The sequence below is a fragment of the Hermetia illucens genome, chromosome 6 (genome assembly GCF_905115235.1).
Source record: "Hermetia illucens chromosome 6, iHerIll2.2.curated.20191125, whole genome shotgun sequence".
Lineage (NCBI taxonomy): Eukaryota > Metazoa > Arthropoda > Insecta > Diptera > Stratiomyidae > Hermetia > Hermetia illucens.
In genome coordinates this window covers 10,721,205-10,736,497 of record NC_051854.1, presented here as the reverse complement: position 1 = coordinate 10,736,497, position 15,293 = coordinate 10,721,205, and the positions used below count along the sequence as shown (strand labels likewise).

Genomic DNA, 15,293 nt, shown 5'->3' with positions numbered 1-15,293 from the left:
TAACGCCTACCATATATGCTGGGGAAGTTCCAACATTAACGTGAGAGACTCAAGACTACTGGAGTGTTTGGTAGAAACCAAATTGCAGATCCTCAATTTGGGTAATGAAACCACTTTCTTCAGCGTGGTCAGGCAAGAGGTGGTGGCATCCCCTGACATTGCGGCTCTTGTTGGAGAGTGATATCACGCACGTTCGTTCGGGGCTCTATAGCATTAACAGCGCTAACTACTTCACATGAGTGTAACTCAGCACGAAATATTGGCTATTATCTATGCATTTTCAACCAAGTCAACAAACCATCCATGGTTGGTCTAACTTTACGGAAGCCATACTGGTATCTGGGGAGCTGGGAGCAATATATTGTAGGTTGCCCACTCCAACATTTCCCCTTTTGGATCTAAGAAGCATATGGCTCTGTAGAGGGATGGCTGGCCTGCAGGTTTACCAGTATTAGGCAGCAGAATATCTGTGAACATTGAATAACTCAGTGAATATATCCGTCCTAGACTCCGCCGCCATCTTGAGGGCCTTATTCGGTATACCATCCAAGGCCAGGGTATTGTTGTCCCCATTCTACTGTAAATATTTAGAAAACCAATCGCATTTAGGATATAAAAGTGGTTGAAGCCCTAAACTGTCGCGGTGGAAGATTGTGGATCAAATCTTACTGGTGGCTGAAGGGTTTGTATTGTGACATGATACCCGATACCTGTCGTCTCAGCTGTGACTGAGTACCTGAGTCAAGACAATAATCACGGGTGAGCGCAATTATTTCCACATTGCCTTCTACAATATACCGCAGTCCTGTAGTGTATCATTACGGTCTTGAATTAGGTGCTCTAACACACTTCAAGGCCCAGATGCATTTGGATTGTCGCTATGATTATTTATCAGATATAGTGCTACCAATATAATTGGCTACGTGTCACTTTAAGACCCATATTTATTGGTAAGGTCTGCCAGACGAACTGAGGATCATAGTAGGAAAGGAGTTAGAATGCTTGAAAAATGAAGAATACCTAAGAAAGCATGGAGACTGAGACTTTTCCTCTACTGGAATTTGACCTGAGGTAATGTTAATGGTTGTGTTGAAGTTTGACTGCTCCCCCCACAATATCTGAAATTGTTTTACCATAAAAAGTAGCCATCCTCCGTTTTGTATTTATAAAATTTGTGTGTTGTCCGTTAACTTTTGTTTGTTAAACACTCTGTTATGATATTTGATAACATAAGTACATTTTATTACTAGGGGTATACTGTGTTGTAAACCCAGCATTTTTGGAAACACAGATTTCATAGTGTCAACCAATTTTACATCCATTAGGTAAGATTACCTTATAATCATTCCATATTATCAATTTATTGTACTTTATCTAAATACACGTATTCTAGATATTTTTAATGACCCCTTAAAAACTCAAATCCTCATAATATGTATGCCTTTGGAGTCAAATAAAAGGAAATAAGACTGAAAAACAGTAAAACAAAAAGTGGAAATAGAGAATTGTGGATATACAGGGACTTTAAATAAGAGGTAACATTCAGGATATGGATGTGGATGCCTTGAACCCGACACACTCGCTGATTAGGCGCAGAAAGAACACGAACTGGGTCATTACGACAATATCGGTCACATTTTTGCCAATCGCAACCACCCTCCCACCTTAGATGAAACTATGAGAGCGGTTCTGCAGTCGCACCGAAACAATCTTGAGCCTGCTAACTGCTCCCATCCTTTTGCTTTTCTACGCTACATGCGTTGATTTTGATAAGCTCATCCCAAGCGTTACCCAACGCTCCACGGCAACCCTTGTAATGACAAAATGGGGTGAACGATGGCCAAAATGATGACTTCACCCCTCCTTAGAGATGTTGGCCAGAATTTCACACAATTCGTTTCTATTCTCTAGTCGGACTTTAGCCAGAATAACATAGACCACTGAGATGCCAAGAAGTACAAGTGCCCTACCTCCTGAAACAGGGCCCCAGTACGCTTCACCTGCTTCGCCTGTTGTAGTATGCTGGAAGCAAATAGCCACCACCAGGTAGCTAGTAGTCATATGCATATCATAACCTTATTAGATTCTCACTCTTTTCAAATGATTCTTCCCATTCACTAAAATATTTGCAGGAGAATTAACAACGGCAATCTTATACGGGCCCTCACCAGGTCACCAGGTACACACCTGAATAGGGTTCATCTTCTTATCATATCCTCTCCTTGGTACCTCCTTCGCGTACAAAATTTCCGTTCGTATGCTTACAAGCAACTTGAAATTCCCTACTGAGTTGATTATGGTACATGTAGTTGTGTGAACTGACTCAAGGATTCTCCTAAAACTACTAGGTATGTCCCACACAAACCCGAAGAGAGTTTCCATCGCTGTTCCGGAGTCAGGCATTTTATTGTAGACGTGAGCAGCCTTTCTGAGATATTCGTCCCAATCCCGAAGTGCATTATCGGCAAAACACCCCATCATCACATTCCTAAGATCGAATGCTATGAACTACGGATATGCCGCCGTCTTCAACTTCTTTACATTCAAGGACTAAGACAAAGATTTAAAACCTCACCTATGTAGTTTGCTACTTGATTCGTCACAATGGCCCGTAGTAAGAAATAGCGACTAATCTTTTCATTAAATACCACCAATCTTGTCAAGTCGTCCTTCAAGTATGTACTTATTGTCTCTCTAGGACTCAGGCAACGGTCCTACCAAATCGATATATGTTGTATCTTATCGAATGCCATTTCCGACAACGAAATAACCACCAATGGCCTCTTCGTTTGACGATAATTCTTATTTTTTTACCATTTTAAAAACCTGGTCACATATTGCTGGACGTCCTTCTTTATCCCCGTCCACTTGAAAACCTCCTAACTCTAGCAAAAAATATTTGCTGGTACCATAATGACTTCCAAACCGCGAATCATGATAGTTTCTATGGACTAGGCGCACTTCCTCCTTATTTCTAGCACCCCAGGTCTTTAGGCGACTTGTTTTTTAATTACCCTTTCATCATTTACCTCCATTCGACCCTTTAACCGTAATAAGTAATCGGACCCTGGTTGACCGCTTTAGTCAAAGCATTCGCATTCCCTATCACAAGGCCAGGTCTATATAGCAATTCCTAATCATATTCCCATAAATTCTGCTGAAGATGAAGGAGCCGGCTAGTAGTGTCTCAACATTGCCTGTAGCCGCTTGTGATCCATGTATATTTTAAATAGTCTTCCTAAGAGATACCAATTTAATAATTTTGGTCACTCACCCCAATTCCAAAAGATCTCGTTATGAAGTTGAGTAGCGCCTTTCCCCCTGGATTAATATTCGACGTATGCCGCTGGCCGTCCTTCCTGCTCCAGTAGCACCACTAGGATCTGTCACTAAAGCAAACTGCTTGTCAAATTGCAGATACATCAAAACGGACGGTGAAACTAGTTTTCCTTTCAGCCTCTCAAAAGAATTCTCACATTCTTCGTCTCATTCGAACTTTACTTCTTGTCTTACCAATTGATTCATAAGAGCCATAATGTTTGGAATACTCGGCACAAATCTTCGATAGTAACTGGCCAAGCCAAGGAAGGATATTACCTGTTTCGGATTAATTTGGCCGCAGGAAATTCTTGACTTTTTCTGTTAGTTTGGGATCGGGTCTCATTCTAGCCTCTGACCAAAAGCAATGAAGTCACCTCAAATTGACTTCAATGAATCGCTGAAATACCTTCTCCAACTTTGGATTGTGCTCATCTAGGTTTTTGGTAAACTTAATCACATCATTCATCATACAAAGCATTTTATACCCTGTAAGCCTGACAAATCTGGTTCCGCGAAGACCTCTACCGCTCTCTTCTTGACTGATAAGCACCTGGTGGTAGCCTTGCACCAAATCAAGCATAGGGAAAAATCTTAAATTGACAAAATCATCCGAGATGTCATCAATCCATGGCAATGGGAACAACATAAGTAACACTTTAGTATTGACATTCCGGAAGTCTACACATAGCTGAAAAGCTCGGTCTCTACCCTTGAGCTACTTTTTCGGAACCAGAATGAACGGGGATATGTACAGACTCCATACTAGATCACTAGGCTCAATTATAGCGTCCTCCAAGAGTTTTTTTTATTTGTCATTGACATGCAACCTGATGAGCCTGCGGTATCCGATATTCTGGTTTATTCGTAGACACCCCGCCCAGCAACAGATGTGTCGGGAAAGTTTTCAGTTCCGTGAATAGCAACTTATTTTCAGGCAGTCGGAATATGTCATTACACTGCAATCACGACTAAGTAATCTATCCCTCTTGTCCTGATTAGGGTGTCGGATAGCTCTTACATCTCCTTCAACTGCTTAGGTTTACCCATGTTAACTTGTTGGATTGGTCTCTTCTCCAACCGCAGATTGGATTAATACTCGAATTCAGCCCTTACATCCCGAAGATTCACTTCATTCTCTTCTATGTTGATGATCCCGACGAAACCACTTCCTGACGAAAGCAAACCCGGGCACACTTTGAACGTTACGGGTAACTCTCCTAAGGCAGACCTGAGGTCAAGCTGTGAGATACTATGCAAACTAAGGACGGGTCCGACTAAATTGGTGTATCTGTTTAGACGTGTGATGAAGAGAAGAGCGGCTAGATCCATATATGTGGGAATTTTTAGCGTATCTTGCGTATATTGTACGGTTTCGATCGATGTCATGCAGGTTTAGTTGGGTGTTCCTCCTCTTGATCTAGAGATAGTCCAGCGTACTGGATAAAGAAGGTGCGTACCTTTACTACAAAGAGATTTATTTAGTAGTAACCAAGTGGAGGGGTTAGGACCGCTTGCGATCAAAAATGAGCGTGTTACATGTAGGTGGCAGATTAGATGGAACGAATATGGGAAAATTGAAATGTGTGTCTTCTAGTTCTATCGTGGACGAGGCATGATAGCTTGAATGAGTTTCTCCTCTCGCTGAACCTTGCCTCCACTCAGGGTTGTGTTCTGTGTACAGAGGACTGATTCCATGTCGTCTATATCTATCCAGCACACTGTGACGTCTGCAATCCAAACGACATAGCCGCTCATGCAGTTAACGCTATCGACAATTTTAGCCAGTACTTTACTAGCATAGATACGCTAATGCATACGCGCGTATTGCGTTCCGGCGACGATAGGCGATTCGCCATAGCAGCCCTGGTGGAAAGGGGTACTCATCGGAAGTGACTCTTGCCTTGAAACGCCACCAGAGGTTATCTGGAACCATGGGAACCGATGGCCCTCTGAAAGCATATTCTTCCGGAGAATCCCTGGGAGATTTGGTCTCGGCCCTAGTGATGGTAGAGGTGTTAACATAGATAGGCCTCACTTCCACTGGTACTCATGTTGAGCCTGCACTAAATATAAACCAGTACCCTTGTGTCAGTCGCGAAGGGGGTCTGATTGTGGTCTCCAAATCAATCTACGTCCGAAGAAGACCATGGGTCTTTCCTTAGATGACAGGCACTCACATTGAACCCCCAGAACTTTTCTTCCCTAGAACCTAACCTAATGTCCCTGAGTTCTGAATCCTCACGTATGGAACCTTCCAAATTACCAAGTTCTGAAACTAATAGTTGTGGCTCTCTTCCCCCGGGACTCTCCCGCGACCATTCCTTTACCTTCAGGTACAGCTTCTACCATTGAGCCCCTATACTAATGCATTTGATTTCTATCTAATCAATAACTAGCGACATTGAATGATGCGTTCAAAAATAATCTATCGAAGTTAACGAACTGAAAAGTCAATGAATACAACGACAACTATCTAGGTTAAACCTGGAAGACACAAAGGCATATGGACAATTCAATTACAAAATTGTTTCCAATACTTCTATCTACTTCCTCTTTGTGATTTGCCCAATATCCCGGCACAAAAACATTTATATGATATTTAACTCTAAAGCAAAAACAACAAATAGGTTAAAACAAACACAGAAAATACACAATCATAATTGACCTCCATACCTCCTAATACCACGTCATATCGTATAATACCTGTTCCCTTGTACAAACGAACAAATGAACCTCTTCCTGCTTTTCCTGCTTTTCCTGCATTTCCGATTGAAAACGCAACTTTTCCTGCGATGAAATGTGTAAAAGCGAGAACGAACCTTTCAATCGATACATGTTCAATGTTTAATGTTTTTTTATTATTGTTAAAAAATTGAAAAAAAAGGTTCGCATTGTTTGTCCAGACAAGTGGTAAATACAAAGGTAACAATCGTGAAGGGTGGAAAACAATAGCGAAATGCGACATCCAAGGACGAGTTGAAAGAATGGATCTTACTACTTTTAGTTAAGGCTTCTTGTATTGTATTTCTATTCTGTCGCCATACGTGGTGTTTGAAGGGGATGAATGCCATTTGTTTAGTTTACACATGTGAAGTCCTGAAGGAAAAGTGTTTTAGTGATATAAATTGCTTTGGAGAAAATTTGGTGAGCCTAACTTATAGGAAAGACATCATGAAACAAAGAAAAATGGGAACGGGCGGAATATGCTTAGTAAGCGGTCATCCTTTTGTACAAACTTTCAGATAAACCTGGTGGTTAGCTCCAAATAAAAAAACCTATTTAGATTCCAATGAAAGAAAATAAAAGACCAGCCTGGTGGAACGAGACCTACCTCTGCATTGTGAGAACGAAATAGGTGACCTATTTACTGACGCTTTTGTGTTCTATTCAATACGTCCACAGAGAACTAGCTCTTAAGTTAACTGCTCGGAAGAACAAATGGAGTAGCAACACAGTAGCCTCATCTTAACAAGGGGATTGAGACTAGCCCTATTCCAATTTTAAGGCGAAATTGTATGGAGGGCACAATCGAACCCGATGTCACCGTCATCAATAGCAACCCTGCAACTAACCATATCGCAAGCTCTGTGCTTAAACAATACACGATCGTGATAGTGATAATGAAATCAATTACTGCTATTGTTAGGGCTCTTAGACTAGGTTTTCATGTCACAGATCGAATAAAGTATTGTTAGAGCCTTCTCGATATAACACCCTCTAAGAGCCTCTCCTAGACCACACAAAAAAGTCCTTCTTCTCCATATTGGAACTTTCCATCGGTACGTAGTTCTCTATTCTAAATTATTGTGATGCTCTTCAAGCTAAACTGGATTTTTGCGACTGAAAACTTAGGTATCTTAACTCGGTTCTCAGGGGACAATAAGATACCTTGAGAATAGCATTAACATTAATAGTGCACTGAATTCAGAATGCAATTGGAGAAAAGGCAGTTCTCACTGGTAAGTCCCAGCATCTTATTTCATCATCATCAACGGCGCAACAACCACTATCCGGCCTAGGCCATCTTATTTCGATCAACTTAAATGTAAAGTCAACATACCATAGCTGGAATTACACTAAAGGCGGAAAAAACATACTATCTGGTCCATCATTATCAGCTACTTCCTTCCAGAGGGTATAATTTTCAGTATTAAGCAGGTGAGACCAAAAGGACCAAAAGGATTTATTGAAATTCTTCTCACTATTGCAGAAAGACATTGGAAACCCCACTCTCATGTAGAATCAAGCCCTCTGAAGAATTTTCTCTTGTTTTTGTTGGTGTTGATATCCGCCGGCTTAAAAATAGTAATTTTCACCTTTATTTTAGAGTAGGGTTTTTTGATAGATCTCCCGTGACTCGTGTCAAACTGTCATGCCACTTTTATTTAGTAGTCTTTGGCAAAACATCGTGGAAAAACTAATGCCGGAGCCACGTCTCTAAATTGTTCAGCTATATTATGAAAATCAGCGCTCAGCTAAAAGTGCTTTTCGTGTACATTGTTGATGCATTTCTAACTCAATGTATGTATTAGTAAACGAAATTGTCCTATTCTGAAAGATAAACAACCTGAAGAGTATCCATAGGTACCACTGCATCCACATCAATCAGTGGAACCATCAGTTCATATTTTTTAACAAATCAGGCCGAACAGAACGTAACTGTGACTACTATCGAACCATGATAACCAATTGCTTACTATCTGAAATTGAAGCCCCTGGAAGTTTCATCACCCTCATCAGAGAATCTACAGACAGGTTCCACAGTTACCCCAGCGTCCCCAAGTGGTAATTTAGTCTTTAGTGATCAGTAAGCATTCCTACTGTTATCCTTTTCTCTCTACAAGGTGAGATTTAACAAATCCCGGTGAGAGTTTAGGTTTGTATTCCCCATGAGCACCCTGGACTCTTCCGTCCCTAGAAAATTCACCCAGGATAATTTCCTAAGCCGCTCCTCTTCCTTTGCTCGCGTCATAGCCATGAGCTCCCTTCCGTTCCTGTTTTTTTCCTGGCCAGTCCTTCCGCTGCCTCATTGCATTTTTACCTAATTAAGCTCGGAACGCAGAGCCTTAATAGCCGTCTGTCTGTCTGAATATTCTGCTCCCTATGGTTCCTTTGAAAATTCAAAGAGGCACATCTATATTACCTATGGCATATGTTTCTGCCTGAAATGTGCTACTATGCTTCTGCATAGCTTCAAAGTACGTTTTCCTTTGGACTGCCTGCTCCATCTGTTGTAAGGGACCCGCCAGTGTACCAGATAATCAATTGCTGGTTTCAGCCGTAAGTCCCTACCGCATTCTTCCAAATTGCCCTCTTACCCTATCGAATTTCTTGTTGATTCCTTGGTATCCCTCGGTGAACGAAAGGCTTAAAACCTCCTTAAGTCGGGAGAGCGAGAGTCCTAGCCCCAAAGGGATCCAGGCTAGTTCTCTAATGACGGTAACGTTTTTAGTTGGTAGTTCGACGCTTCGGGAGTCCCACACTACGTGCGTAAACACATTCATCTGACTTACCAAAAAAATATAAAATATAAATTTAGGTAACTTCCGCCTTGCTGTTACCTCCAGATATTCTCAAGATTGCTCTCTTTGCCTGTACCTAAAGATAGAAAGACGTTAATCACAAAAGGACCTTCAGGGATGCCTTTAGGTGCGTCCTCATCGCCTCATCACAAGCTAATCTTTGAAGTTTGTGTAAATTCCAGTTGTACTAAGTTCAGCTCTGTCCGCCCAGATTACCGACCCATAGATTATCATTAGCCTTATTATTGCAATGCATATCCAACGTAGTATTTTCGGAGTGCATTCTCTTTTCTTTCTGCTATAAGCCTGTAAGTCATCAGAGCCATTGTAGTTTTCTGACGTATCTTTCCAACATCTGTCTTCCAGAGTACTTTTTAGTCTAGTTTAATTCCTAAATATGTGATTTCTGTTTCAGTTTTAACTTCCATGCTATGTAGTCCAAACGCTCTCAGGTGACCAAATTTGCGACTCCCAGTGAATGGTGTTATATTTACCTCGGCTGGATTGATGCGCAGCCTCGCTCTCCTGTACCACACACTAGTAATTCTCAATCCAGTTTGGATTCTATCACATAAGGTGTCCTCATATTTGCTCGTACTGTTTACTGGGCTCTAGCCCAGCATTCCAATATTTCTTAGCTCTCCTAGGAGTCCATCAACGACTATACTCCACATTACTCTACCCGGTGACCAGCCAACATCCTACCCATCCAGATGGCCCGCGGTATTTCCTCTGCGGATTAGCACATCTCGTATCGGATGTGTTATCGAAAGCACCTTCAACGCACAGTTTACATACCATCCCGTAATATATCCATCAGCTGATACAGGACAATTTCGGTTAACCATCCTGCCCGGTTAGCATTGATTTAAAAAATGTCACTTTCGGTATAAAAACCACTTTTACCCGCCTTCATGTCCTTGGTATATATTCAAAGGCTATGCTACCCCTTAGCGCCCTCAGGAGAGACCCAAAAACAATGTCTCTAACATAATGCTGGGAAAATACCATCCGCTCCATCTTACTCTAACTTCCGAACATACTTCAGCATTACTTTTGGCAGTTCTCAATTTTGCTTTTTCGTCCTTCTCTCTATTATCCGAGTGTTAAGCAGAATATTGTTGCCTTCGGTCGTGGCATAGAACCCCGAGAAATGAGTAGCTGGTGTACCCTGTCCTCTTCATTTTCGGTAAATGTCCCATCTTCCACCCTAAATGCATTAAGTTAGGCTTTCCAAACTGCAGGATCACGCGAGAACTGTATGGTATACCTTGCATCCGCTGGAATGAATACTTAGGGGGGAAACGGGTCCCATGTTCCTAACCATTTATTAGGTTAGACTTCCACAACTCAACATGGAAGGCATCAAAGTACGTCCTGCGGTTATCAGTTTCGCCAGTGCCGTATGCCAATTTTACTATGCGCTTACGATAGAGCACCACACTGAGACTGGTCGCCCATACTTCTAAACGGCAGAACAGATGAACTGCGTGGCAACTTATCAGCACCAAGCACACGCTGAAATGTTCCGAATCTGGTCCAAGCAATTTATATTTAACGCTAACAGAATATCGAGAACTTCACGCCAACTTAGATCCAAGACATAACATCCGAAGAGCTAAAAACTATTTAGCCCACAACTACCCCCATTTGTTATTTAAAGTTAGGAGAAATCACTGCTGATTCACCTTCCTGTTGCCTGTTAAGGTTTGTAGGGTTGCTCTTACTCTTCCTATTCCTGAGCGACCAAAAACCCGTATTGATAACCAAACTACCCACTCACCACACTAATATTTTCTGCCCTTATTTAACGAAGCGTGTGGTAGCTGGGGCACCGTATTATCGGCTCACCTAGTTAAAAAGAATCATTTCATATGTAAAGACGCTCCAGAAAGTCATATGAGGCATGCCAAACTTCAAAGCTATGAATTCCCTAAGCATTCAACTGGACCTCGTAAACCGACGAACAATATTAACATCTCATCGTTAGTTTGATCAGTTTCTCTCACAACTTTCCTATTGTGTCCAGGACAATAATAATCTGAAGACCATCTTGAATTAACTTTCGTCAGCCAAAAGTGTAGAGTTATAGTTCAGTCCTGCAAGTGTCCTTGATAGGCGCTCCTTTCATGTCATCAACTATGCTCTCCCATATATGGTTGTCCGAGGACCTAAGCGTTAACTTCTTTGTATTAGCTTCCTCCAAGCTGAAATCTAAGAAGATTTCTCTGATCCCAACGTGCGGTGATAACTTTCTGAACATTGGATTTCCACAAGTTCTCTTGATGCACTTACAAGGGATCGAAATTTAATTAATGCGCTTATGAAAATGGATATATATTTCCTGCAACCAATATCAAAATCATGTTCTCTTAACTCTTTTTAGGTTTTCAGCTCCCTCTCCAAAAATGAACTCAATCCAAATTTTTATTAAACCATTCCTTGATAGCACCCTGCGTAATTGTAAAATTCCTTGAAAAATGCTTTTTCAGAAAGGGCTCTATGCATGATTCCTATATCTTTCAGGATGGTCCGTAACAGTTGCCGGCTCCTACAATCAAGACATGGCTCCTGACTTAGAAATGCGTCTAAGTTTCCCCAAACCTGGCGGTAGTGGTGGTCTTCAACATCAACAACAATCAATTACATCAAATCAAACCGTACATCAAAATGTCTCCGACCGTCGAGAGATTCATCATCACCAACGCGTCACCAACGGGAACAACATTTACAGCGAGAGCCACTATCAGGACGAGGACCTTTTGAATGACAATTTTACGCGGAGTAACAATCATCATCAATTCCAAGCGTTACCGCCAGCAGGAAATCCGAAACGGACGTTGACCAGAATTGTATCAGGTTTGTCTAAGGTACACCCACCTTTCCATTGTTCAATGTCGTTCACGAACTATGATTTATTTTTCATATGCGCCTGCATCCTTTTGGGGCCCCAATTTCGTTTCGAATGGATCCTTTCGCATAATCCCTACAGAGCGAACTCATAGCCAACGTGATATCAACTTTCCGGAAGTGAGCCCGTCATCGAGAAATCCCATCGCATCGCGGCAAATGGCTAAAAAGGCGATCAAGGTATTGAACAGGATTAATTATCTCCTTTATTGAAATTAGGTAAATTTTGAAGATGACGAAATTAGAAAGATATTGGTGTAAGATGCACTTGAGGAGGGAGTAGTTCACGGATTGTCCCCTAATTTGCCTTCACTTGTTTGGCATTGGTCCTTGGAGCTTGTGCACTTTTTTGTTTATATTCCGCCTCGTCCTTCATTATCACCATTTCATCCCACTGATTAGCTAAGTTAAGGCAAATTAGAAGCTCATAATCGAACCACCATGCACTTCGCAATATCTTTGTGCACAGTTTGAATATGGCAGCTAATTGCACAGAACAATGCACAGCGTGCTTTCAGGCTATAATTATCGCCTGTTTCCACCTCTAATGAGGACGAAAAAGACATGAACCTCACGCAATTATTTCATTTCAATATTTCTCTGTCTTTGTTCTCCAGCACACGGAATGTAGTGTAGCGGTGACTTCAGCTACACGAACCATTTCCAACTTCACCCGCGGACGCAGGACTATGTCGTATCAGTCCCTGAACACGGCAGAGTCACTAAGGACCAATACGAATAAGAACACCAACAACAATCGGGATCGTCATTTAATACGTGACAATTCATTAGATTTGGGTAATTTGTCGTCCGGTCGAAGGATGTCCCTTGAGAGCCAAACCCCATCGGCCACAGAGTGTCTGGCATTGTCCGTCATGGGCAACGCTATCGCTCCCGAACAGAAACCGCGCGTACTGACCATGAGCGAGAAGGATTTAACGAGACGGCATCACTCCTGCTTCACCAGGAATCGTGCATTTTTTACGTAGAACTTTATTAGTAGCAAGGATACAGTTTTGAATGGTTTATGTAAAGGTACATATTATATTTTATAGTAGTCATTAGTCACTCGAGTAGGGCCCATGGTACAACAATTTGTAATAGGACACAAGACTCCATGACGTAGGATGTCCTACAAAAGACATTATGCAGTAAGTAGAAGTCGAGATCAATCATACAAATGATGTGATATAATTTGTAAACGTAATTCAAGTTGAAATAAAACATTTTAGTACTTTCGAATTGGTGGTGGCTTTACTTTAAGATTTTCAGGAAGTTCCAGGAATTCCACCGGACGCTAGAATGCTACCCTTATAATGGTCATCGTTTTTTTCAGAGACCAGGCCGCGGAAATCATTTGAAATGATACCGAGGACTCGTAATAGGTGTTAGTTTGGCAGAAAGGTAAAAGCGACCAATGGTAAGATAAATAATCCCAAGGAGCCTCTCCATGAACAACTTTAAAATCAACTTCCCTGAAAGCGGACCCCTTGGAAACCAGATGCCCTGACGATTGTTGCCCCTGGAACTTTATCCCAGTTTTTACTACATCAACACAGGTAAGCGGTGCTAGTTCTTGGTTATGGGTAATTATAAGGAAGCATGATCATGATACTATGATTGATAAAACGTAGGTAGACCAAGAGATCAAGACCGGAAAACCACCTACAGAAACCAGCCTACCCTTCAGTTTCTAACAGAATCTTGGGTAGAAAATTTGAGCCTGGAGGCAAAATTGTTCGAACCTTTCTAAAAAGTACACAACCAATAAAGTTTTTTTAGAAGTTTCTATTCCGAACTCCAGAGGCAGGGAAGGGATCACCCCCTTTCCCTTTCTCTTACCAAGTCTGGTTGCTAAGATATCGAAATACCCTTCAATGTACTCAAGGAATATTTTAGCAATTATAGCGGTCGATCAAATATAAATAACATTTTTATGTTTGAAACATAAGTCTCCCCACTCCACTGCGGAACTCTCTACGAATTTTAATTTCACTCAGTCGATACTGGAGCAAATTAGAGCATACCCTATCTGGCAGAATCCGAACTGGACTGCAAATAATTAATGACTGGTGCAGCAAGGCAGGGCTGCGCATCAATCCAGCCAAGGCTAATATAGTACCATTAACTAGGAAGCGCAAGCTTGATCACCTGAGAGCCATTAGATTACATGGCCTCCAAGGTGAAACGAGTAGACAAAAAACTACTCTGCAAGACACCAGTTTGAAAAATCCAGTTTTGAAAAAAACGCGTTTGCAAATTCATGAAGTTTTCTCACGGGATGAACTCCTTAAGCCAGTAGCTGATTACGTGACGCACTGACGGATCCCTTACGGCAAAGGGAGCAGGCGCAGGGGTCATTAGTTCAAGGAAAATGTCTTGCGGCCCGTGAGCACGGTTTGCCTTCTAGGGAGTATCGGAAGTACTTTATTGTCATGTACGCGGTTAATAGCTCACGATCATAGGTGCTGTAGTCCTATTGATCTCTATTCAATTTCTTAAAAAAGAAGCTGAACGGCTGCAGGATTTGGTTCACTTTTCGGGGAAGGGCATCACTTATCGCACGCAATTACGCGTGAGTCTTTGATGTTGGGTCCAGACAAGTAGGCATTGAGGATCGCTTGATGTTGTACGGCTTTGGGCAAGAAACGACGATAGAAGTTTAACATGCCCAAAAAACTCTCGCAGACCCTTGACTCTCTGGGATGGCCTGAACCTTGTCTGGATGCGGTGGGATTCCCTCAAGGGGAATCTTGTGACCTTAAAACTCCAACTGCCGTTGAAGAAATTTGCACTTTTCAACGTTAAGACCGGCCTCAAGGAGACGTTGAAAAATGCATTCGAGATGTTCCAAATGCTCAGACTCTGAAGAAGGGGCAACCCAAACATCATCCAAGTACATGAAACAAAAGTTAATGTTTCACAGGACAGAGTGGATGAAACTCTGAAAAGTTTCCACCGCATTGCGCTGAGTCCGAAGGATGTTGTCCCGTAGATTTTGTCAGGAGTGTTTACTAACACCTCCAACGATCCGGAATCCGCACAGGCCAAGATGGCCTAGATGCTTTTCGGAAATTGCTGCAACGACAGTGGCTTCAGAAGCTCAAACTCAACCTTATCCCCGCCCAACTGCTTCTTCTCACGCACCAATTAACTACGGGAGCGGTCACCTAAGGTGATCTCCGTCTGCAAGTGACTGTTGACTTACTTACCAACAGTTGCTTGAAAAGGGTGCCCTTTAATTTTGAGTAGGTACACTCCCCCAGAACGTCAACGACGAAGCCTATCGACTCCTCGTCCGAGGAGTCGTCTGATCCGCACAACGAACGAAAAACGCAAAAACTAAATGATAACCGAAGCGGAGCTCACACCGGAGCGGAAGCACTCGAACCCCACTGTCGATAGCAGAATGAAAATCAGGAGAACCTCATGGAGCAATAGAAGCACAGTCTGCCCAACTTCGTTCTTTTTAATATTTTAATAATTTAATAAAAAAATTATATAAGAAAAATAAAGTTAAAGTGTTTTACCATCTAATCG

At 42.0% G+C, this 15,293-nt stretch overlaps 1 protein-coding gene across 7 annotated transcripts in view; it reads left to right on the top strand.

The window, feature by feature from the left end:
• LOC119658836 (serine-rich adhesin for platelets-like) overlaps window positions 1-12,995 on the top strand; it is a 237,549-nt gene extending 224,554 nt beyond the window's left edge. For 3 of the 7 annotated variants that reach the window (XM_038066576.1, XM_038066575.1, XM_038066578.1), the window contains 3 exons: window positions 11,370-11,702; window positions 11,836-11,933; window positions 12,371-12,995. In XM_038066576.1, coding sequence (XP_037922504.1) covers window positions 11,370-11,702; window positions 11,836-11,933; window positions 12,371-12,742 — 803 coding nt within the window. In that variant the 3' untranslated portion in view covers window positions 12,743-12,995. Of the gene's footprint in view, window positions 1-1,250; window positions 1,326-11,369; window positions 11,714-11,835; window positions 11,973-12,370 lie in introns of those variants that run through there. The other 4 variants (XR_005250289.1, XR_005250290.1, XM_038066577.1 and 1 more) reach the window with 4 other exon arrangements.
• The last annotated feature ends 2,298 nt before the right edge of the window (window positions 12,996-15,293 follow it).